The following is a 27413-nucleotide window of genomic DNA, read 5'->3' on the forward strand; positions in this document are numbered from 1 at the left end:
CAAAATAAAATTTTAGTGCTTATGGCATCATGTACATCATTTATAATGAAATATATTTCTTACGAACATTTTTCTTACTCCACAATTCTTTGAAAACTTTTTGTGCTTAATATTCAAACGTCGTGAGATTTCAGTATTTCGTTGAAATGAAATAAACGAAAATGGACAATTTGGGAAGAGGACACTGTAATCGTACACGATCTTGTGAAAAACCATGTACAACCTGAGAATCGTTCTAGCTCTTTAACGTTAAACAATTTAACGAGGTGCTAAAACACGATCGTATTTCTACCAAGTGTCATCGTTAAATGCAACGTGTAATAATAAATGCAATAAACTCGTAAATAAAAGTTAAAACGAAATGTTATTTGTAGCAAGTGGCGCGCCATCAAATGCAGCGTGCAATAATAAATCTCATAAACTTGTAAAGACACTTAATTTTCTATGTCATTTACCGCGCACCACGTGAAAACACGTTTCTCCAAAAAAAGGTTCGCGAACGTTTAGCAAAATGAGCCCGCGACGAGGTATACCTGTAAATACGTTTTGCAAACTGCTTTTCCGAGTGCTTGAAACACGGGAGCAGCTTGCGCATGGAAATAATACGACGGTTCGCGAGAGCTCGAGCATAATCGGCCCGTAAGAGTTTCATGGAACGTTTCTCTCATAACGAGCGAAACGTTTGGCATTCTTCCGGAGCGCAAATCAATTGCTACGTTTCGTTAATGCAAGCGATATTGATAGTCGGATATTGTACGAGCGTATTGCAAACGTAAACGAGCTGGTGCCCGACTGGCTCGGGAAGATTCCGGAAATTAATGCTTATAGGTAGCAGCTTGCGTCTAAGATTGTGTCTGAGTTCGCACGAGGATCGATATTTCCTTTGCAAGACTATCGACGTCTAATTACCGTTTACTGGTTTAATAACGGTGCCGTTACCTGTCACGATTTACGAAAGCTAACTGAGTCTAATATCGAAGGGATGTTGCCCCGACGGTTAATCCTGATATTAAAGAGATTCTGTTACCGGTATTCGACCTCCTCGACGCTGTATTATCTCCACTGATTGAAACATGAAATTACGCGCGGAGTACCGCGCCGAAGCTGCTTCGCTTTAACCCTTTGCCGCTCCCATTTAACGAGGTATTCTGGCGTGAACTTTTGAAAAACTCGATTCGTTTTTACATTTTTTTTTTTAAGAGGTCCGGGAGAGTTAGGCCAGTGTAAATATCTTGAAACGACGACGCCCCATTTGACATTGTGCTAAAAGTCGGAAAACACTTTAATAAATTGATTGTTGATCGCGTATTGCAATTGTCGCGAAACCGTATCCTGATCTTGCAAATTGCGTTTAATGTTGCGTTTCTCGCGATCGACTTAACCAATTGCCTTTAAAATTTCGGTGCACCGAATTAGCGCCTCGTGCTAATTAAGATTCCTGCATGTTTTTTTCTTTCAATTCAGATAAACAAAATGGCTGCAATTACGATCACCATGGAACGATCTCTTTGAAATCGGACTATGTTTCAAAGTAGCCAATGCCGCTAATTTTAACTTTTTAACCCATCAATTTGTCAAATACTATTGAAACATATATAAATAAATCTTGCAAACGTCGTTCCAAAAAGGTGTTACAATTCCCTCGCAGAAAAGATAAAAAAAGGTGAATAAAGACGCAATTTAGAACCAGAAGACCACGTTTTTATAAATAGACATTTTCATTTACATTTACATAGACCGAATGGAATTATTTATTTTGTAAAGGAAGAAGTTGCTTCAAATCATCCGAGGAACCCGCCATTTCCGGATTGCGAGACATTTTTGGGACATCCTGTAGACTGTTGTAAATCGATGTGAAGACAAAAGAAGTGTGAAACAATGCATATGAAGACGATTATTTGATTCGGAATTATTTTACAATTATTTTGTTGTCTGATTTTGAATAAATTTTTGCGCAAAATGATCTACTCACCTAATTGTTTTACCTAGTTGTTCAACCATAGAATGCAATACAAATTCCAGTGTATATCTATCCGAATAAGGCAAGAGCGTTTTAGAGCGTACAGACCGGCGCGCCGGCAGCAGACATAATTTAAATCCCTAGCGCCTTGAAGCGCTATGTACGACGACGGTTAAACAAGAGATAATCGTTATTAGGTCTTCACGATTGTTGCGAATTTATTTCACTGAATAAGTCCTGGCTCGTAAACTGCCGAACACGTAACGTAATACTAACGGAAGAAACTTTATTGCAAGCAGACTGTTGGAATTCCGGATCGGCTCCTATTTTTGATTAAACGAGTTTATTCACTCGTGCTCTTCTTGTTCACTTTGGCTCGAACTTTGAGGCTTACGGGTAGGTATAAGGACTTCCACCGCGACGGTGACTGACAGTGATTGACTTTGTGTGCGGTCGACGGCTAAAATTGATATTTCCTTGATTTGACACTTTAATACCGGATAGTTAATTTTCGCGAATTAAGAGCTAAACATTACTGGGGAGTGTCCGTAAGTAGTGTTGTATATTTTTCAATTGAACAGACATTGCCGCATTAATCGCTGGCATGATTTATTATCGTGTGACTTATATGCTAATTAACACTGGAGAATTACCAAACCAGTCAAAATAGCATGTTCAGAGAAACTTTTAGATAAACTTCTTTAATGAAGTATACAGGATGTCCTATTTAAGTTAAGATTGTAAATTATCTCGGAGACATGTGTGATTTAAAAAAAAAACAACTGACACGTATTCTTTAGTATACTACTAATTTCTAATTACTACTAATTTTTTAATGCATGGGCATTTTCCAGATTACTTCAAGGTTAAATTGTTTCTTTTTTTATTATAAACATTTTATTCCGGAATCATATTCTACATAAAAAAGATATACAACTTTGTTTGAAGCATTTTTTAGTGATATGATGTTCTTAAATGAAACAAAATACATTCCAGAAGAAAATAACATTGTCATTTGAATAGAAAAACAAAATTATCTTTAACATGAACATGAAAGATCTGTCAAATATCTTAAAAAATACTGATAGTTCAAAAAAATATGTACATAAATTAGTTCTCACGATTTTTCAGCCCCTTACGATGGTCTGACAAAAATATATTATTATTTATATCAAAAATAATTAGAGAGAGAGAGAGAGTATAACCTTGTTTAAATAATTAAGCTTTTTTGTAATAAATAACCTTGTTTTTCTGATCGAAAATCAATTTGTTTTTAAAATACAATTGCAATTTCTTGTCGGTTAAATAGTAATTAACTTCGATGGGAAACATTAATTTGTCAGATCATCGGATGGGGCTAAAAAATCGTGGGGTCTAATTTGTGGCTTATCCCGTATATTGTAAATATTTATACATTGTAATGGAAATCGTACGAAGTTTGAACAAATCCAATCGTGTCATTATTATAAAACAATATACATTAGTCGCGTTTTGCAAAGTAGAAATCTGAATCGAGAAATTGTAACAACGATAAATGGATGTAGATCATGTCATCATAATCTTGCTTTCTCACTCGCTCAAATATGCATTACAATCGATCCTAAATGTGAACGAGAATACGAAAGACGGGACATTAGCTACGTATTATGGCAATGCCCGTTATTTGAAAGCCAGAGAACCAACCCCATCAGAAAATTACGTAAATTTAACTACCCTCTTCCATTGTCATATAGCGTTACACTTTATAAACACAGATTGCAATGGAGTCCAATCGTACCTACGAAGCTTCAAAGTAAAACATTGTAACTTTTCGACGACTTTCCGTGCATGCGATAATAAAATAAATAATAATAATAAGTGCAAAATAATCTTCAAGGAAATAAAAATTGCTCGAAATAAAAACAAAACCTTTACAGAAATTCTGGAAGAGATTATTTTCGTGTACTACCCGTTATCCTCGTAAGGACCATTTCTTTTTTGGCAATGCAAAGAAATACACAAACTTGAGAGTGAAGCGATTTAACCCTTAAATGCATAGAGTCCCAAAAATGAATCAATAACTTTTTGCGCGGATACCCGACAACAGTTTTGATATCGATACATTTGGCTGAATGGCAGTGATTCCTTTGTCCATTGACTTATCAAAAATTAACTAAAATAATGACATTTGACTTCAATATTTGTATCTTTCTGACGTTATACCAATTGGCGCGCATTTTTGATAGCGGGTTCATTTACGTACTTTTGGAAGTGGATTATTTAGAAATATTTTGGTGTATTCGTTAAACAAACAATATTTTCTAAAGGTAAGGCTCTTATTTATTAATTTGCTAGTACTTTTGTCTATATTCCGTAACTATCATGTGTATGGAGGGCTTATTTCGTGTTGATGCAAAAATGGGACAACATGCACTAATGGTAATAATTACGACATGTATTTAGTACTATGCTTCCTTTATTGGTTTGTTGGTTTTGTTTTGGTGTGGTATGCATGTGGTTTATAATTTTGTTATAGATATGTCATACTAACTAAAGAATTTTTATGTCTATTTTGCATAGTGTACCAAAAATGAATCATTAATATTTTTCAATAAAAACCCTATAAGATATGACTTATAATTTTTTTTAATATTTTTCCCGATTTCCGCTCATTTGAAAAATTATAACCCTATTTTTTAAATAAAATTCATTAATTCATGCATTTAAGGGTTAAGCTGTTACGTGAATTTTTGAAACTCTAACCTTATCCAAGAATGAAAGGTGGTTGTTTAATCCATCCGATCCCGATTCAGGCACATCTTGAAAATTGGATTTAAACGATTCTCCTTCGAACTGGTCTGTGGGAAAAGCTGCGATTAAGGAAGTGCAGAACTTCACAGAAAGGCATGGACGTTTTCACGAAAGCTGCGATATCTACAGATACTTAGCCCAAGGAAAAACAGACCTATAAATCCTTCTGAATGTCGTCGCGTTGCGTCCGGTCTCACGATATGTTAATTGCCGTCGAGAATGGGACGAGGGAAAATGTCCTGAGAAACTTTGAATACCGCCATCGTCCCTGAGGTCTTCGAATAAAGTGCCTTCCTCAAAAATAACACTGCCCGGTACAGCTACTTTTCCTCTGGATAAATTCTACATTTGAAATTGCCGCGTTTATATCCGAAATCGACGAAATTATATAGCAACGCAGAATTTGTACAAACAGAATTAAAAGAACAGCTGACTTTTAAAAAGAATATACTTTAGATCAAGCTTCGATGAATTTCGGTTTGGTTCTCTTGACACAAAAAGTTAAAAATTTGATTTGTGGTGAAATATTATACTACGAAAATCTTTAACTTCTAGATGAATGTAATTTGATGAAGTAATTAGATAGAAATAAATAGAAGTTGAAATAATATAAATGGTATAAACTATATGTTTTCGTAGTCATTTTTACTTCTTGGGCTTTTCTAAATTTATTTGAGTAGGTGGTGGGTAAAATATTTCTTTCGGTATCGTATACTGTTACGAATGCATATGTGTGTATGTTCAAGTATGTATATCTTTTCTTTAATTTTATATACTCTTAAACATATTTCTATTTTGTTTAAATAACATAAAAAGACTAAATTTCGTATGTCTTCCGATTCTCCAAATCGCAATTCAAAAAACAATTTGTTAAATTTACATTATATTTCATTGTATTTCTCCACATTATATATATATAATGTAAATTTAACAAATTTGTTATATATATATATATATATATATATATATATATATATATATATATATCAATTCAAAAAACAATTTGTTAAATTTACATTATATTTCATTGTATTCCTCCACATTATATATATATAATACTTATATATACTTATATATATAAATACTTTTTAATACTTTCGGAGGGAGTTGTACACATCGTAATATATATATATATATATATATATGATATTACGATGTGTACAACTCCCTCCGAAAGTATTAGGACACTTACAGAAAATTCAATAAATATGAACCCGATAGGAAACTGTTAGAATTTTTTAAATTGATTCCAAAGTTAATTATATTAAACTGTCGAATTATTTCCCACAAGTTTAAACGCATTCTCTTATCTCTGTAACTTGAATTTCAAATATCCAGGCCCTCTAGAAGTCGAAGTTCACTTCTCCAAGTCAAATTTTTATCCTCGCTACCGCTATAATTCGAAGTTATAGCTATGTGTCGTGTGTCAGTAATCAATCGATCGTTACTGCCTTCATTATTTCAACTGTTAGAATTCTCTCGAATGCTGCAACAGAAAAGATAATGCTATCCATATCACTTTTACCAGCATGCATGCCTACGGAAACTATGTAATCGTTTTTTGTCAGTCAGATGCATAATTCGCATCATCTCTGCGTATTAAATTATTGTCTGTGTGATTAGGTTAAGTAAATGAGTTCTAAAAGAAATAATAATAATAATAATAATAATAATAATAATAATAATAATAATACACCAAAATTTGCTAAGAAGAGGAAAAGAATGTCCCTACCTTTGGAATTCCTACAAGCAATCTCTCCATTATTCTAAAAACTGTAGACGAAATAATGCAAAGAAATACTTTGTCTGGTTATGTCCTGTAATGTGTGGTTCCAATCAGCAAATTATTAAATTATTATTATTAAATTATTGTCCTCTGTAAGTCGAATTTTCGTAGCGCAAACCTCTCTTACTCGAAGGCTTCGATAAATCGAAACCTCTATAACTCGAAGATTTCAGTTCTTTCCCCGAGATCCGAATCATCGAGGTTCAACACCATTAAGAAAGTTGAAACGCTTCCTAAAAATGATTTAGATGAAACTGAAGGAATCGAAATGTTGCAACTTCCGTGATCCGTCCCGCCGAAATCACGATACTTGGCTAATTCGCCTAAACTTCGTGTCTGATGCCGCGAAATACAGGATGACCGTGTCGGTAACTTCGTAGATGATCGGACCGTGTTGCCGCAAAGTCCATGGGATAAGGATTTCGTCTGAAAATATAAAGAGGTTAGGCTTAGTCTCTGCTTGACCCGTTTACGTTAACTCGCCCCATTCACAGGCGAGCTTCTAAAGTACTTTGCAAACTTGCGCGGGCTGCTGGCTGGGTTATAAGTATAAGTAGCAATAAGTAAGTGAGCGAGTAGGTGAGTATACGTATGTATCGCGGCTATGTAAAGTGTCCGCCGAGACGGGATACTTAAGTCAAGGGGCCTTTCGTGTTGCAGATTTACCCAGGTTCGGCAAACCGTTGAACAACCTGACGATCTCGGTGGGTCGCGAAGCCGTTTTCACCTGCATCGTCGAAAACCTTGGCCTGTACAAGGTAAGACCCGTCCTCCAACCTCGAGCATTCCCCCATTATCACGCGCTGCTGCAAATGTTACGCGATTACCGCTGCCATATTATACGCGTAGATTGTCTTGAATAGACACCGTTGAATGCTCAACGGGATACCTGAAACAATAAGCGATTACTTTTCTATGGTTACGCGGAACGATACTAACAATAAGAACGAATTTACCTTGGAATCGTACAGGGTGGCCCATGAATCACGAGGTGGTTTAGCGGGGTCACAGTTTCAACCGGGGGCTGAAAACAATTACAATATCGATTTCGGTTCTCGAAACAGTTATAGAGGACCGAAAAGCCACGTATGTACAGCAAATTCTCTGCAATTGTCCCTCAGCATGTGAACAGAGAATGGACAATTAGGGAAGAGGAGGCGCGATTGTTCATTTCTGTTTACAAGCTGAAGGACAATTGGAGAGAATTTATTATAAATAGAGATGGACAATTAGGGAAGAGGAGACACGATTGTTCGAGCATGATGTTCTTAAATGAGATAAAATACTTTCCGGAAGAAAGCAACGTTGTCATTTTAATAGAAAATCAAATTTATCCTTCACACGAACGTGAAAAATCAGCTAAATAACCTTAAAATATATTGAACTTATAAAAGAATGTTTCAGAAAGAGTTGTTCACTTTTTTTACATGTGTTATGATTCCGAAATAAAAAATATAGGCTTATCATTAAAAAAAAACAAGGTGATCTTGAAATAACTTTGAAGACGTCACGCATTAAAAAACTAGTAGCGTCATTTGACTCGAAATACTAAAGGACGCGTGTCAGTTCGTTTTCCTTTAAATCACGTGTCTACGAGATTTTTTACAATCTCAACTTAAATGGGACACCCTGTATAGTAGAATATTTCTCAAATAAGCTATAAATCGCGGGAATCGATGTTTATTTATTTTGACAAATTTTTCTGATGTTTTTGCATTACGAGTCACAATAACGTCACCATTCCTATATTAATAAATAAATATATATATGTATTGTACTTCGTAAAGTATGAATATTTTACAATATTATTGAACTCTTATTGCTTTATGGCTCATTTTGTACACTAGAGTACCAATGAAATTTTTTCTTTAAATACATCGATTTATCGATGTACCGTATAATATATATAAATAATAATAAATATATATATATATACATATATATAATAATATATAATATATAATATATTATTATATAATAATAATATATAATATATAAATATATATACATATATAAAAACCGTAAAAACCATTAACGTACATAATCTTTGTTAGATAATTTTAGTTTGGTTTTGTTCGTCGTCTCGTTTCCATGGTACCTGTACGCTAGAATGTACCGAATACAAAAGGGATTCCAAATAATAATTTGCTCTACGATGCAACAAAGCCGCGACTTCCCATGACTGCCATTTTTCTCTTCCCCGACCAGGCGACTCCCTCTGGGATCATTTCTAAGTTGTCAAGTTAGGCTTGATTGAAACCTAGTATGATAGATTTCACAGCATCCGTTTATTATGCTTCCGTGCACGAGTAATAGATGGTAATGGTCGTCGCATTACCAAGATTAACCGCGGGGTCACCTTTTTTTAGAGGTTAAACTATTGGCGCTGATATTAGTATATTCGAAATGTATATTTTTTTTCTGTCGAGTTCTCTCGAAACGGAACGGAAACTAGATCTTTACGTTACGAAATGCGTCAACGCGCGTTTAGAGACATAAAACCGATTTCGCAGATTTATTTTTCGATCTTACAAAATTTCTCGAGCTTCGTTGCAACAATTATTTTTACATAAGTAAAAGCAAGGAAAGCAAAGCTAGTAAAGTAACTTTTCGTAAAATATGTATTGTGACTTACGGCATATTTTCTTTTTAATTTTGCATTCGTTATTCGAGAGAATTTAAATGTTTGTGCATCGGTGTTTTACATCGCGTGGCAACGAAACAACTGCATTCCTGATAAATATGCGATCATATCGTTAACAGAGATGTTATTTGTGAAATTAATTCTCAAGTGGTAAAATAATGCAATGCTCGTATTTATATATATACTCGTACTCGTCGACACGGGGTGAACAACTCTTCGTCCGTTACAGAAAAATATGAACATATTACAATACGCACTGCTTATTAAAGAGAACGAATGTATTCATTAATGATAAATTAATGATACATTTTACGTTTCTTCATACAGATGCCAAATACGAATTCAGCTCTTGCAAGCAATTACATAAACGATTCCATTTCGCGGCGCATCATCTTTATTGACATAACTAACTATGTAACAGTGAATCTATTAATCTGTACGAATAAATAATTTATGGAATCTAAAGCAGAATGTTTTTTCGTTGGACAATAATAATCTACGAATAAACTAATATTGAAAATATCAACTCACTATTCGATAAACAATGATAAATACGTTACAAAAAGCAAAGCTAAAGTAGCCTAAAACCGAACAAGGCTGAATTGTTTGAACGGTAAAATATTTGAATTAAGTTTTCTCTTCGATCACCCTGTATAGGCATGCTCGTTTACGCATTCCGTTACTTCTGCATCCGGTAAGGCTCATAAACATTGAACAATACGTCATAAATTTAATAGTAAAAAGATCAATCGACGGTATACATAATATATGCCGTGTTCGTGACAAATGTATTTCAAGTACGGTACCGTGCGGATAAATAAATTGCTAGGAAAGCAAAATTTAACGATTGTACCTAATCATAAATTGATTATAGAGGTAGAAACGCGATGGAATTCTACATATCGGATGTTTGATAGTAGAACAGAAACGGGCCATAATATTAAATTTTAGCATCGGTAAAATCTAATTGTGAATTATTAACTTAGAGTGGAACGCTCTTAGTATCGTTCAAGCCCCCTTAAGCGTACTTATCTTAATTACACAAAAAATTGGCGGTCTACGAACTGTAAATTTGTCTAAAACAATATAGCACGTATAAAGCAAATATTTTTTTTTATACACTTCTATCGATGATTGTAGGTTCGAGTATAGTTTGTTATTAATATACGTATTTGTTGTTATTAATATTTAATACTTAATTTAATACGTACTTTAATACTTGATATTAATCATTATCTAGACGGTGCATAAAAGAATCATTTTTATATGTTAACTGCATTATTTAATCCACGATTCAGCTTTTTTCTGAAGCAAAATCTATACTTCGGGCACGGGATGCTTTGACTGATGTAGCCACCGATTATGTTCATAATGATAATTCATCTACAACACTTCATAGTTCACAGATGTCTGTAAATCGTAAAAAAAATATATTATATATCGTAGAATGCGTTTACGATGTTTATTCGTTTTGACAAAGGCGAACGAGAGAACGAAAGGCGAAAGAAGTTCAGTTCTTAAACCTATATCTACTTTTAATGACAGTGTTTTTGATCAATAATTATGCTTTTAAAAAAAATGGGTCCTATATTAGGCACCTATATCGCTTTCCTTTTTCGAAGTACATACACAAGAAACATTCGAAACTATCCAGCCGGATTTTTGTACCTAAATACGTAATGTCTCCCTAATTGACGCTCAGATTTTGCACAAAAATGTAGGAAGACAATTTGGGAAGAGGAGATGCGATTATTCGAGCCTTGCAACTCGTTTTTATTGTTGTTGACAATTCGTAATTATAAAAGCGAACCGCATGGCTCGAACAATCGTATCTCCTCTTCCCAAATTGTCCATTCTTGTGGACAATCTGAGCGTCAATTAGAGAGACATCACTGTACTTGTAACACAGTTGATCCCATCATCAGTTATTACGTTCCACGTCACCCTTATTCACATCATCATTTTGTTATTCAATATAACCTTGACAATTCGTAATTATAAAATCGAACCGCAAGGCTCGAACAATCGTATCTCCTCTTCCCAAATTGTCCATTCTTGTGGACAATCTGAGCGTCAATTAGAAAGACATCACTGTACTTGTAATACAGTTGATCCCATCACCAGTTATTACGTTCCACGTCACCCTTATTCACATCATCATTTCCCAGCAAACACGGCGACGCTTTTCCCCACGAAATTCGGTTACCATGTTGTATTTAAAGTTCGATAAGAGACTCGCGGTCACGATATGGGACAATAATCTCGCGCGGCGTTGCAAACAATAACCGTAAACAATCCGGGTCCCATCAGCCGCTGCGGGCGAATTTCGCGCAAAAGTCTCGAAGGGACGGGAAACGAAAGTGAAGATAGAAGGGGTTAACAAACGGGTACAAATAAACCGGAGAGCCAGCCAGAGGATTCGGTAAGAATCCGTATCCAATGCGTATCTCGGCAACTCCATTTAAGTAGAAATAAAATCCCGCGGGGTGTGAGTTCAGCAGTTTGTTAAGCGGTTCTTGGCCCCTTTTTCCTTCCTCCGCCAATACTTTTTATCCGTCCATTTCCCCCGTTCTTTTCTTCCCCACCCCTTCTCCCACGCTCTCTCTCTCTTTCTCTCTCTCTCTCTGCCCCTCTCTCTGTTTCTGTCTACCGCTCCGGTGGTTTCTCTCGTTCATCCGGGGGTTGAACATCCCTCTCGGAAGGCGCCCTTTTCGATTCGCTAACCCTCTTAGCCCGGTCCTTCTTCGCGCTCGATCCGCAACGGCACGAGTTATAGTTTTCCAGATAGAGGCCGTTTCTCCCGCGAGCCCCGGGACTATGTTTCGACAATAAAAATGCGCCGGAATTGTTTTATGGCCCCGCACAAAGGTCCGCGTGTCCGTGGGCGGAGCATACTGGAATGGAATCGATGCATTATCTTTACGCTGGTAGTCAACGACACCTCTCCGGAAATGAAAATACCGAGCCGAGCCGGGCCGAGAGCGGCGCTGGCTGGAGCGACCCCGATACTCTCGCGAAAAAAAAATTGGCAAAATGAAAACGAGTACCGTTTTATCGGCACAAAGAGCTCTGCACTCTCGATAATCGAAGTGGCAACCGGCATGCACCGGCTGGATACGCGGTATCCGGCTGGTCAGTACGGGAATCTTACGATATCATAACATTGTCCAGACACTTTTTACGCGGTTGATGCAGCGACTAACGCCACTGTTCCGGCACCTTTCGAAACGCTATAACCTTCTTGGAACTAGGTTTACGGACATTTCTTGGACACCCGTTTCCACCGTCACCTGTCACATTCGCGAGTTAAGGGAAACATAAATTTTCCTTGGAAGAAAACGGATCGTTTAAATTGTAGTAAATTCGACTCAATCGAGTTCTTCAGTTGTAAACGAAAATGGACAATTTCGGAAGAGGAGATACGATTATTCGAACCTTGCGCCTTGTTTTTATAGTTGTTGACGATCGGCAAACAATTAAAGACCAATAACTACGAGAAATCTGCGTTAATTAACCCTTTGCACTCGAAGCTATTTTAACTCTAAATATAAAATCATTTTTCTGAGCTATAGTATTTCTATTTTATATGACAAAATGCATTTTATGCGCGTGAAATTGACTCTTCGGACTCGCACAGCAGTTGCACTCTCAACGATCTCTTAAATTTAAACTTTGTTAATGTCAAAATTATCTTGAAACAAATAATAATATATATATATATATATATATATATATATATATATATATATAATAAAAATAATAATATATAATAACATAATAATAAATAATAATATATAATAACAAATTTCAGTGGTGCCTCAGAGTCACCACTCGAGTGCAAAGGGTTAAAAATCTTTCAACGCTTGTCACTTGACTCTGCGTTAACCGAATTCAATGAAATTTTTAGCGTGCATTTAAGTTACCGAGATTTCCAAAACGCCTTTTTTAAACTTTTGTTATAGGCTCAAATAGAAAAGTTGGAAAACGAGAGTTTTTAATATTGTTTGTATCATTCCAAGAAACATCAAGATTATAAAAAAAATATATTAATCATTGTCTAATAGAATAGTCTCATTATCACTTAAAAAAAAATTCTAGTCGTTTAGTCCAAGTTTTAAAAACGATACTGCGTTTTAAAGAGTGTTCGAACAAGTTTGTCAAGTAATGTACATACGCTATTTCAACTTTACTAATTTTCAGAGAATATGACAGTGTCCTCAAATTCTGCTAAAATTTCGACCATTCTCTATTTTATTTCTATCTTCGTTATAAATGCACAAAGATCCGCAGTCTAATAATTACATGTAACGCAGTTACAATGAAATATCAGCGGTGGAAAATCGTATAATAAATAAACATATAATTCACTAATAAATAAATTGAATAAATAAATATATTTTCATTTAATCGCCGCGGCAGAACATTATCAAGCTAGAACCCCGAATGCCAACTTATTAAAGAGATATTAATTATGCTTAAATATGCCATCCTTAATAAGAATCATTAAGAAATATTAAATCTTCTGTTCCGTAAGAAATGCGGGAAGCGTCGTCGCATTCAATAATTGGAGAAGTTATGATTACTTCGTAAGAAATGGAGTTTGAAGTGAATTTACTGGAAGGATGATGATGAGAACCTCATCCCGTAAACTTCATGCGACAAGTGGATCTGCTACGTTAAGTTAGAGGATATCGGCGTTTCCTGAAGTTAATTTCTTGACAATAATTAGGACACTTATAGGCGGCTCGGTAAGTTTGACGGCGCGGCTCGTGTCGCCGCTAATTTCTTTGAGAACGACGTGATCGGGTTAGATCGGCGCGTTTAGAACAATTTCGCAACTAAAATACCGAGCATGATCGCGGGCGGCTTATGATCGACGCATTAAACATCCAAATAACGAAAGGCAATTTTGCCGGTTAATAAATAACTTTCCTGCTGAAGTTAGTTAACCGACGGGCGAACTATCATACTTCGTAGCAAGAGAATATCTCATCAAAGCGTATCCGGCGTATAATTAAATATTATCTTGGATGGATTTCGTTACTGGCTAATTTACCTTTCACGGAGGTGTCTTTTGGCGAAGTTAGCGAAGCAATGCATCAATATTTCATAACCGTTAAATGCGGAATTTCTGCAGGATAATTACTACTCCCTAATGACATAAATTGCGTTCATTAAAAAATAATCGCCGCATTTTCAGCTTGCGTCACGTGAATCTGCAATTTCAAATACTTCGTTGCTAATGGAACGACGCGAAGATGTCGAATCGCATGATCACGTATTATTTAACAGCGACGATAGAGTTCGATTTACGCTCAATCGAAGAAGCCTGCGTACAATTTTTCAAACCGAATAACTTTCGTAAAATCGGATCAAACAAATTGAATTTTATTTTGGGAACGTTTGGAAGGATCGCCGTTCGCCAGGCAATATGCGGAAAACAATTTTCTAAAAATTGAAATTCGTTGGAACGATAGAAGGAAATAATGTCTCGAAATTTTTACCCGAACTTGCAACGAAAATGTAAACATTGCGTTTTATAAATTTCGGTAACTTATATGCATGCTGAAAATGTAAATTGTCTATACAAATTGCAAGAAACACAAGTACCACATGTGCACTTACTTGTTTTTTTAACAGCAAACCTATCGCAGCGGTCAAAATGTGACCGGTTTTTTCATTTCAAAATTGTTGAAATTTTGGAGACTTTCTCACTGGAATTGATCGAATAAACTTCTTAATTATCGCAGACATAATAAAAATGGCGAAGAGTCTAGAATAAATTCAGTGTTATAATTCTTATAAAGCAACACGCGTCGGTCATTTTTAGCGCTCGGTTCAGTGTTAATAATATCAACAAGTTGAAAATAGTACATCGATACTCTTCGATTATTTTAATTTGTCGACTGTTTTCAATTGCTTCTATTCGTTTTTTTTTGTCAAGAATGTATAAAATTCTACTTACGAGCTACAGCCGTTGAAAGATGTAAAAATCCCCCGACCTTTTTATATTTATTAATCTTCCAAGATATACCAAATGCATTGCATAAATTCTTATTCTTTGCTCAAATTGAAAGGTTGAAAAACATACTTTCATCTTTCTCCCCATTTCGACCAAATGCAATTTTTGCAACAACTTTTTTAACTCGTTGTCTAGTAATAGACTAGTTGCATTATTCGGTTGCATTATTACTCGCTGTATTTAATTTGTGCATTGCGAACGATAACGAAGTTTCTTTGTTTAGCATGTATGACTGGTGTGCCAAACGGTTTATTGTCTTTCGTTTCATCTATTATATTCGGAAATTGAGCGCATCTGCATGTATGTATATTGAATTTCATTTTATTGCATTAAAACGACCGAAAGCATTGCATGCTTTGTTACTTCCTCTATTTCACGTTGCCACAGTAAATTATAATATCTTTGGTATGAAACATTGAATTTTATGGCGTCGTACGTATGAATTTAGAAATATTAGATCTGTGACACCAAGTCGGCCGCACGTGCCCCCGATAAACTTTCCAAGTAATTCTTTCCGAAAATAATATCTGGACTGCGGAGGGCATCATTCTGTGTTTCCCCACACATTCTTCCGCGAAATATCGCCGCGTTTTCGTCAATGTTTCTAACGCACAGTTGTTCATTCTCTTTTCCTACGAGCGCCAGCAGAATGTTTTCACTCGCGAACACGTTCCTATTCATTTTAGAAACGTAAGTATAGCAGGTCGTTGAATTCACTTTTTCTTCATCATCAATAACCTTGCAAAGTCATAAATACAGGGTGCCATTTAACCCTAGAAAGATAACCATATGACAACGTACGTAAAAGATAACCATACGCTTCAGAGGCGCATGCTTTTCTAAGGCGTCAATTTTATACTAACAATGGATATTTATTTAAGTTAATCTAGTCATTTTAAAGGTTTGGCATTATTGTAAAAATAAAATGCATTTATATTATATTTTTTTATATTTTAAGTAATTTTAAACTTAAATCACTAGACCTCTATGAAAAATTAACAAAAATCAACAGTCTTCGCAGGCGCCTCTGCGACGTAGGTTATCTTTCTCGGGTTAAAACAGTCAAGTCAAAAAGTCCTTTTGCAAGTTTGCTCCTCTCGATGAATAGAATAAGATGCTATCATAAAAAAATTTTTATCTTGAAAAATATCGTCAAGGTCGCTTTTGCAGAAAGTTTTTTTAATAGATCTGCATCGATCTAAAGGTGTGGAATACGTTGATAGCCATGACATAATCTTTTCGACACCCTGTACAGTATTCATTCGGTGTAAATTATCATTAAATACATTATTAATAATTGTTATTTAGGCTCGCTTTTCGGGCATGAAGCTACGGTGAAGTTTGAAAATCGGAGATTATTCGACACGGTAACTAATCAGAACAATTATATTGCTAAATAATAAATTCATTGGCCTATGCACCCGATGCATTCCTAATAAAAATGCAAAACACGATAATTATATATTATATGTTAATTATATTAATTATATATTAATATTATATTAATTTTATAATTATTAAGTAGTATTTTAATAAATTGATTGTGTAAGTAGACTGCACATTTTATGAATTATTGATCGAAATAGTACATCGAATGCGACACATTAAAATCACTTTAAAAAAATTAAAAAATGCTACCGTATTCTGTTCAGCTCATGAAAATGATTATAAAGAAAAATACATGTCTATGTAGCGCCCGTGTTTTGCAACTGGTGCAAATATTTTGCATAGAAATCCGCGGTCTAATTATGAGAAACAATCAAGTACACACACCAGTACATATCTTACAACGTAATTAGGTTGAAAGAAAAAGAATATAACAAGCGTGCGAAAGAAGAAATAAATATTGTAACAGGTTTACAAACTCCGACACGATAAAGAATGATAACAACACAAACATTTGAAGAACTCCATCTCATTGAACCTATTAACGACAGATCTAAATCGATGCAAACAATTTTTATTACGCACGAGATTGTCGAAACGAGCGTCTATTTTGTTACGAATCTATTTGTATTTTACAACGAATCCGCTTATATATTATCATTTCACTTTACATTTGTGCATCCTTGTTCATTTGTCGCGTACGTAATGTATGTATTTTTATAAACTGATTGTAAGCCCATCAACTGCCATTTAATGGAACATCCTGATTGCGCCTGGAAACGGTACAAACCTTGGACCGAGGCGCGAAACAATTTGCACATTATCCGAAGTCGGCGGGAAATTTAAAAATTTCATTAAGGAGTCGAAATTACTTCCTGCGGAAGCGGCGGCAAGCCGGGTGGGATCCCGGCCTCGGCACCGCGTATTTTTACGGCTCCAAACCTAATTGAAGTTGGAACCCTCGAATTGTGTCGGCGTTCGGGAGATTAGCGTCGCCGTGCGAATTTTTCCCTGCGAAAATAATCGTTCTATTTAAAGCCCGGTTGTTTCTTGTCACTTCGACACGCCGCGGGTAATCGAAATATATCTCTCTAATAAATTCATGAATTTCACGAGATCCACAGTGTCGCGTATATAATGATGCTGTTCGAAAATATGATCATCAACCTAAATGCAAAGATTGGCTCGGTACCTAAAAAAAAAAAGATACTAAAATTCAAATATCTTCTAAACCAGTGATTTCTCGCAATAAATGCCTCAGTATTTTCGTGAAGAGAATAACCAGTTGAATCGACCAGTATAATGAAAAATATATTATTCAATTAAAAAATAATAAAGTTGACCTTCGTATGTCCTCCACGCGTCAACTTAGAAATATCTTAGTTATCTCAGATTATGTGCTCCCTAAAACCATTCAACTTTCGTTTGAAACATTTTTTAATATCACCAACGATTTCGAAGATATTTATTTGGGTAGATCTAAATGGGTCACCCTGTATATAGTGGCTTGTATACGTGGCTTCTAAGGGTGCATATAGTATTCTTATATGTAACTATGTATTTTAGAGCCTATTTGGTGTAATACTTTTTTATGGAAAATTCAATAGTTTATCCGAATTCGGGAAGAAATACTAACTGCCATTTAAAAAATTGGAGGTGGCCTTCGTATCTTGATAAAAAAAGCAAAATGACATAAAACTGATTAGAATGCCATATGTCTCACTAGAAGCCATGCCACTTCTATCTGAAACATTTTTTTGTACTGCAAATATTTTATGAGTTATTTGATGTCGTTATGTCACGAGACTCACCCTGTATATACGCTGCTCAAATTTCAGCTCGTGTAAGATGGCACGTTATTTTTAATGATACTGATTATATGCATTTGTGATGAAAGTGAGTGATATAATAGCGGAAACTACAAAAAGGATTCAAGAACTTTTTTTTATAGTATACTTTATTATCCAAATACGTTATTAAAATATTCGAACACTTTTAAAAACGGAATAACTTCTTAAAAATGAAATCAAACGATTCGAATTCTTTTCAGATATTAGAGGGATTATAATTTTGACAATGTCCAAACAAATTTTTGCAGAAATTGCAATCCATCAGAACGACTGAAAAAAATAGAAAAATGAGATTTTCAATCTTTCTGTTTTGAAAATTTCATTGAAATGAATAAACTACGATTTTTGCAATTCTTAATTGTTTGTAGTTTTTAACTACCCTGACCAATGTGCAACGATATCTGTTGCATAAATGAGTAAATCTTGAATTTATTACATTATATATATATAATTATAAGCAATTGTTCTGTTATCCGAACACTTACGTTTCCTTGGATAATCGAAGTTCTATCCTAGTTTTAATTGATTAAAGCTGTCGTAGGAAGTTTTTGTTTTGATCATGACATATTTGTGTATTGATAATAGACACAATTATTATACACAATAATAGACATTTTTAAATACACTATTATTATACGCAATCATGGGCATGATTAATAGACAGTTTCAGAGTTCAAATATTTCTCAATCTCTTTTCTATTTCATCGAGATAACATTTGGTGAACACCAATATTAATACGAGAAGCTCTGTACTAATCGTTTTCTCCATTTTTTGGGAGGTCAAACGGTATTCGAAATAATAATTTAAGAGATAACGTTTACTGTTTTGCGGGATCGTTTTACTGCCGCAATTTATTCGATCGAAAATTGCGATATTCAGCCGGCAAATATTTTAGGCGTAAAATTTGCCGGAGCGTAAATTCTTTTACTACTTTAAATAAGTTATTAAAATTGTTCTGTCAGAATTTACGCGACACGTTGAAGTCGGTAATTTTCACAGGAAATATGTTCACGCTCGATATATCGGTAGGTGCCGAGAATTTACATCGATCGGTAAACTTTAAAACCGCTTTTCATATTTACTTCAAGCGTACGCATAAAAATGGTCGAAAATACGGGGAAGTTAGAGGGGTAAGAAGCTTCGGTGGAAATTTCTGATCAAAGAACGTAGTTATCGGAATTTTAGGAACACATGTGACGCCACACGTGCCACAGAAAACACTAAATACAGTAAACTCTCCCGGATTTTCCTTCAGTCTGTCAACAAAAATGGACAATTTGAGAAGAGCAGATGCGATTATTCGAGCCTTGCATCTCGATTTTATAATTGTTGACAATCGGCTATTATAAAAATGAGCCGTGATGATCTTCTCTTCCAAAATTGTCCATTTTTGTTTACAAGCTGAAGGAGAATTAGGGAGAATTTACTGTACTAATTAATTGTGACAGCGATTATTCAGACTAAATACATTGTCATTTTATATTTTTGTCACAATTTCTTAACAAAGCATTTATGGATCTTTTATTATATTACATTTTAGTCCTATTTTTATTCGTAGACCACACTGCTGAACTTTGTACAACAAAAATGCGGAACAAAGAATATTAGAATCTCAGATTAGTCTATGGAAAACGTGTAATACTGGTGCTTTAACATCATGGTTTAAATATTAGTAATCGTGGCTTTGATGTTATTTTTTTTTAATCGCAGATATTTATGAGATTTGTTCTAGAACCGAGTGGCAATTTTTGTTCGTTAGAAATTCTCGCATCAAGTACGAAAAGGAAGACGAATACGAAGACGAGGACGCCGGGATCGGAATTATTTATTCCCTTATGTTAATGGAAATACATAATCTCTTGGCAACTGTAAGGAATGATTACCAATTTGCACAGTAAATGTGTTTATTTAGATGAACGGCTGCCTTTAAACGAGCCCCAATTTATCTACCCGGCAAGCAGATTTCGCGTCACTTAATTCAGAATAAATTTTCCTCTAATAGGACTAGAATTTTATTTTCTGTTTAACTGAGTGCAGCCCCGGCTATCTTTCGCCCAGCGAAAATAATAATAATCTTAACAAATGTTCCAGATCATAATTTCGAAAACATTTCGTAAAAGCCAACAATCCGTGCGCGCAAAGCATTTTCAGAAGCCAATTAACGGCGCGATGCAATATTTTTCAGCTTCTGTCTCGACGAACTTCATTTACGAAACAATCGGAATAATTTTTAACTTTATCTCTGGCATGTTTTAATTTCTTGCGCCCGTGTTATTTTCACATATGTCTCTCGTTCGAATCGCTTGGAGATTTCTCTTAAAAGTTGTGTTTCTTTCGAAACGCCAGATTTACGAAGCACTAAGAGTATTTTACGTTATTTTATAAAAATGACAGAAACGAGCTTAATTAGACTTACAGCGATTTTGACGTAGCAAAATTTACAAAATTGGAAAGAAATGTATTTAATACACGATCCGTAAATTCATCTCCATAATTTCGATGATCATAGATAAAAAGATGTTTAACCAATCATTTCGATACATTTGTTTCGTAGATTTTAATGCAATTTTTGTTTCTCTGTTTTTGTGGTTTGTTTGTGTTCTGATTCATATTGATCGTAATGTAGTTAATTTCTTTAATAAACGAGAAATTTTATAATCCATAGATGCATCTCTAAAATTTTAATAATCCTGAATACATAAATCAATTTTTGGCCGATCATTTCGACAGATTTATTTCCTAGAAATTTGAAGCACTTTCGGTCTTCTTTTGCCTATGGTGTATTTGTGTTCTCAGGGTGTCCCATAATTATGTTAACACCTGGAGAGAGATGATTCCTGAGGTCATTTGAAATAACTTTTTCCTTAGCGAAAATGCAATACGCGACTTTGTTTACGAGTTATTAATGAAAAATAGTGACCAATGAGAGGCGAGCTCGCCTAACGGTAGGCTCGACCGCTCGTTGGCTCGGATATCTCGCGCCAGTCGACCTCGCCTCTCATTGGTCACTGTTTTTCGTTAATAACTCGTAAACAAAGCCGTAGATTGCATTTTCGCTGAGGAAAAACTTACTTCAAATGACCTTAGGAATCACTTATTTCGCGGTAATAAGATAATTAACATAATTATTAACATTAACATAATTATGGGACACCCTGTATATTGTTCACGATGATCGTAATATACCACATATCGTTAATAAGCAAAAAAGTAAACTTGTTTAATAAATCTTTACAATTTCAATAATCCCAAATAAACAAATGTCTTTCATCATTTTGACAGATCTACATCGTAACTTTTGACTTTTGCCTTCGCCGTGTGTTTGTATTGTTGTTCGCAATAGTAGTAATAATCTAACGGTAGAAAAATGATAAGCGAATTTCTCACGAATGTTAAATCGCGTTCCGAGAACAGGCTCGTACAAAGAATCGGCGCGCGTGGATGTCCGTTCGAAATCCGTTCTCGCAACAGTTTGTTTGCACTATCGACAAAGACCTAAGTTTCTCGGCGTTCGAGCACGAATGACTTTCTTTTGCTCTGTTTGCGGCTGTTCGACGCGTAAACAGTGAATTCGAGCCGTGCGTTTCTTGCTACGCGATTCGTTTAAGAAGAGCACCCAGCTGCGTTCCCGTCGCATTTCACGTTTCCGACATGTAGATTTAGAAACAGCTTTGTTTGCGTTTCGTCGGGCGGCGCGCAGACCATTTTTGCGAGAAATGAAGATGTATTCTTTGCGGAATGTTCGCGTAAGTTGACGGGCCAAGGAAATGGATGTAACTTCAGAAATATGGAGACGTAAATGCCGACGGGACCGGGGATGTCTTGTCACTCTCATAAAACAAATCACGGTTCACCGTAACGATGACTGATTCTATAGGAAAGTAATTCGTTCATGAAATTGGCTCTTACTGTTACGAGTCGGGACTGAAATCATCCGTTCTCTATTTCTTAATCATTATTGCTGAGCGTGAACAATGTGTGTTAAAATAATTAAAACCAATATTATATATTGGATATATATTATATATATATTATATATTAACACGTTGAATGCCACGCCGGTTTTACAGAAATTGTCCGTGGCGCCACGATGAATTTTCTTTTATGTGATACATATAATGTTGAAATATTATCTGCAATAGATAAGTTACAGTGTATAACCATGTTTGACATGTGGATTGCGACTGGGGTCACTGTTTGAATTGACGATGGTAATAATACAAAATTTTAGATATTGACATTTGTTTTAAATTATATATATTTCTATCAATTTAGGCGCGCCGGTCACCGGTGGCCCCCATGGCGTCACCTGTGACATATATATGTCACCTGTGATATATATATATATATATATATATATATATATATATATATATATATATATATATTGGATTGGCAAACGTATTAACTTGGTTCAGCGAGCATATGTCAATGTTTATAATTTGTAATGCTGCAATGTTAATTGTTAATTCCAGGTATTGTAATTGTTTTAGGCCAAATTGTTAAGGTTATGTCAATTGAGAATTTGAACTTCGACAATGAAGAGAGGACGTGAAATTTCAATACTTTCAACACTTTCATGGCGTGACTTTAATTCATGATTTCATGTGATTGGTATGATTTGATTGATATGATATTGCACGAAAACATGACCTTTATTATTAGTTAAAAAGGATTACACAGAGTCGTCCACTTGAATAAATATATTTTTCTTGGAATTTCGTAATGATTAAACGACTCGATATGATTTTCTAATAGCCGCACGATGTTCATATCAAATAACATGATACTAGTCCTATCCAAATGGTCTCAAAACATTTTACAAGATGTAAAAGTTGTAACGCAAATTGCCGCATAAGCAGCTCTTTTTAATTGTACCCGCACATTGTTGGTACTGCGAATCAATCATCGACAGTGACAATTTTTATTTTACACGAAGATCCGCAGTTATCATTCGATAACAGTTCTCACATAGTAACAAAACAATTTTGTTCAATATATCTATCTTAAAAAATGTACTTCTAGCTTCAAAAAGCGGGTTTCCATGGCACCGTACACCGTGCAGTGTGTCCTAGCATAAGGTCTTCGTTGGGAGAAATCGGGGAATCGAATCGCGGGAGTTGGTGAGTGCGCGCGATAGATGTTTATATCCATTGACAAAACGTCTACTACACATTTTGTCGCAACTGTCCCATCAGATTACCGGGTTGATTTGGCAAGAGCCAGCCGAGTTTGCCAAATGGTTACACGGCGCAACAGCGGAGCGTCGGGTCGCGTCTCGTCGCGTCGCGGCACGGTTCGGCGCGTTTATAGCGAAATGTAATCCAGTTTTCGCGAATGTAACTTTATCGATCTGAAATCGAGTGCCAAGTACGGGAAGAATTTGTCTCGGCGGCCTGGCGGCGAACCGCTCCGAGCTGCAGGTGCAGGTTAAACGGCCACGAACGAACGGCCGGAGCAAAGGGCCCGCGCGTCGCGTCCGCGCGGATAACACCGGCACGTTCAAAAATACAATCCCGAAGCTCACGGTTGCGGGTAATATGTAATATTACGTCGGAAGATAGCGTGCGGGCACGAACGCCGGCCCCTACATATTCAATGAGCAGCACAATACATCGCGGACAGAATGAACGCCGCGTCGCAAACAGGAACCGAAACAGGAATAAATTAATCCGGCGAATAAACGATAAACACGAGTAATTTGTAATGTAACTGAAAACGGGATCATTCTACGCGGGAGAATAAATGTTTTCTTTTTTTTCTGGCCGCAATTCCGTTGCCACGGACTAGCGATTTAACGCGGCAATTTTATGCTGGAAAGGTTCAACATTCGTTCGCTTCGCCGGTAGACTTTCTCGCGGCATGCCTTCGCCGATAGACGATTTGTTTTGGAGATTTTTATTTCGCGGATTTACCTGCGATCTTCGTTAAACAATTTTCTAAGGTCTGAACAATTTTGGGGACATTTTACTAATTGTCAACGTCTCGATGCCCGCCTGCGGCATTTTTTTACGTTATGGCTTTACTAGTAGTCGATTTTCTTGGTATTTTTATTTCGTTATTTTGCCTTTAATCCTTGTTGGATGATTTGGTAAGCTTTAAGTATTACACTGAAAATACAACAATAAAGTTATGAAGATGCTGAAAGAAGTTTAAATCTAAAGCGGATCACCGTTGATAACGAACGTTATAATAAATAGAAATAGGCACGTATTGTATCACGCATCTGCTGTTCTAGTTTTCTTAAAATTTATTCATTTATTTTTCATATTGTCTCGAAAGTTATTTATTCTGCATGGGAAACATGCATTGATAATTTTGAAATTGTCATTATCAGATATAAAATAAATGGGAATATGGTAGGAATATAATAGGAACAATAAAATAAAGTAAGTAGAAATACAATAGAAATAATGAAATAAAATAAGTAGAAATATAAGTTGCAACGATAAAATCAAATGAGTAATAAACTTTAGTCGTCAATTCAAAATATAGACTTCTAAGAGTACACTTACACGTCTTGCCTTATAAAAATGGCAATGGTTTTCATTAGAATACACGCTTGAACAGTAGGTTTCATGTTAATAAATGCTAAGAAATGTACACGTTTATTCTCGGCTATCATGATTTTTCTTAGTTTTTTCTTTAGTTCATTTCGTTTCCCCTGCACATATATATATATATTTTAGTCTCCTCCTTCCCGCGTAATGCATTTTGATTTGTAAATCTCTTATTCAAAGATAACTCCGAAAGATATCGTGGTAAATGGTACAAAGACATTTCCTGGTTCTGCGGTTTGTGTAAAAGAAAATTGCAGTGGCACGCGATACTTGCAACGCTGCAGCTGGTTGCAGGAATGAAGTTAGAGAAAATCAGACACATCGAATCAACGCAATTACGTTGTTTTCAGTAGTAAAGAAGTCGGTCAAACAAGTTATTCGTTCATAGAACAAACGAAGTCGTAACAGGTTGTTCCTGAACTTGTTATAAATATATGAAATTCATCGAAAAGTGAACAGCATATTTCGAGACATTTCTCTACGTAGCTTCAACTTCGATAATCTGATAATATTATATTTATATAATATTATAATATAATTATTTTAGTATTATAATTATAATAATATATATAATATATTATAATATAATTATTTTATTATTATAATTATAATAATATATATAATATATTATATATATAATTATTATTTTATTTATTATAATATTATTACATAATTATAATATAATCTGATAATATTATATTTTCGAACATTCTTCCCGCGAAAATTTTATTTAGATTTTGTGAAGACTATTTGATTTATTAATCAGAATTAAAACGACCGAACAAAGAAAAGGTGACGTTACTATATTCGCCCAATATGCTTGTGAACTGAAGATTGATTGAAAATCTGTATTAAAATTAACATAATAAGATAATAAACGGCTTGGTAAAGTTTTAAGTAGAGCATTTCTGTCGTCATCGTAAATGCTGAAAACGCACGAATAATACCGTCAGTATCGCGTAGCTCGCAAGAATTGCGCAAATCTCCTGGCTCTTCATGGCGGGATTCGCAGATTCAATTAACTCAGAAATTGAACGAAAGAAACCATTTCGAACGCAAACAATCGACGAAACATCGAGTTTCTGCGATCGAAATTTCACGAGATACAGACTTCAGATGGCCCAAATATCGCGCAACTTCGCACCGGTGTATTTTTTTCCATGGCATTTTTTAAAACGTCGAGTGCACTCTAACAAGCCACAAACAATTAACGACCTAAACAACAACATCCGAGTTACAATTTGTGTACAACTCCGGCAACGTGTCGAGAGGTCATTGAAAATTGCGAATATTCGAATCGATGCCTGCAGACTGCAGACGCAGAGTCGTGGCGCACATTTGAATGGTATCCGATGGAAAATGAGGACAACTTATTTAAACGATTGCAAAAGATAAAAATTGCGCAATATTTATAGGGATTTAGAAGCTTCGTAAATTTTTTTATTCTGTGCATTCCTTCGTGAAATTGTTGTAAATATTATTTCGTTCCGAAGTGCCGTTGTTCTCACGAGAACTAATGAAATAATTTTGACAAGCTTCTGAGCCGAACTGGATCGTGCGAGAGTCGCATTGCTAACATTATGGTTCTTGATCATTGTATAATTTATACTATAAATATAATGTAAATACAACTGATACAAAACCATAAGAACAGGGTAGCGGGACCAATTTGTTTCCAGATACAATTAACTGCATATTTATCGAACGAGCACATTCAATATTTTTATTCTTTCGTTTTGTTTATTTTTGAATAAAAAGAAGACAGTTCTTCTACTATACCGCCTTATTTTAACCCGAGAAAGATAACCTACGTCGCAGAGGCGCCTGCGAAGACTGTTGATTTAAGTTTAAAATTACTTAAAATATAAAAAAATATAATATAAATGCATTTTATTTTTACAATAATGCCAAACCTTTAAAATGACTAGATTAACTTAAATAAATATCCATTGTTAGTATAAAATTGACGCCTTAGAAAAGCATGCGCCTCTGAAGCGTATGGTTATCTTTTACGTACGTTGTCATATGGTTATCTTTCTAGGGTTAATCAGCACACGAGAAGTTAAGTTTCCAGAAGGTCGTGCACGGTGTTGTCGTGCGAATTATCATCGAAAGAGGATGTCGAGAGAAGGGAGGCTTTATTAACGAGATTGAAACATTCGAACACTCTTTCCCTCTTCGCTCGACGCAATCCATCTTCATTCACGAGTCGAGAACCGTCTGTTCAGGTCGATCCCCGGCTAAATGCCACGGCCTATTAAGAATCCGTAATTACCCGAAGATCTCATGCCAGCCAGACGCACGATTCCCGTTGCGTAGCCGCCGCCTGCCGCCGTCATGGCTTCTAATGCCGGGTTATTCGCAGCAAGGAGGTTAACCCTGGAGAATGCGGGGCGAATCCCGCGTCTCGAAGT

General features: G+C 35.4%; 1 protein-coding gene across 1 annotated transcript in view; it reads left to right on the plus strand.

Annotated features, from left to right (window-relative positions):
• The window catches only part of LOC117224883 (protein amalgam), a 270190-nt gene that overhangs the window by 117830 nt on the left and 124947 nt on the right, over positions 1 to 27413 (plus strand). The window contains exon 2 of the mRNA XM_033478083.2: positions 7197 to 7294. Within this exon, the coding sequence (XP_033333974.1) occupies positions 7197 to 7294 (98 nt within the window). The remainder of the gene's footprint in view (positions 1 to 7196; positions 7295 to 27413) is intronic.

Source organism: Megalopta genalis, chromosome 13 (genome assembly GCF_051020955.1).
Source record: "Megalopta genalis isolate 19385.01 chromosome 13, iyMegGena1_principal, whole genome shotgun sequence".
Lineage (NCBI taxonomy): Eukaryota > Metazoa > Arthropoda > Insecta > Hymenoptera > Halictidae > Megalopta > Megalopta genalis.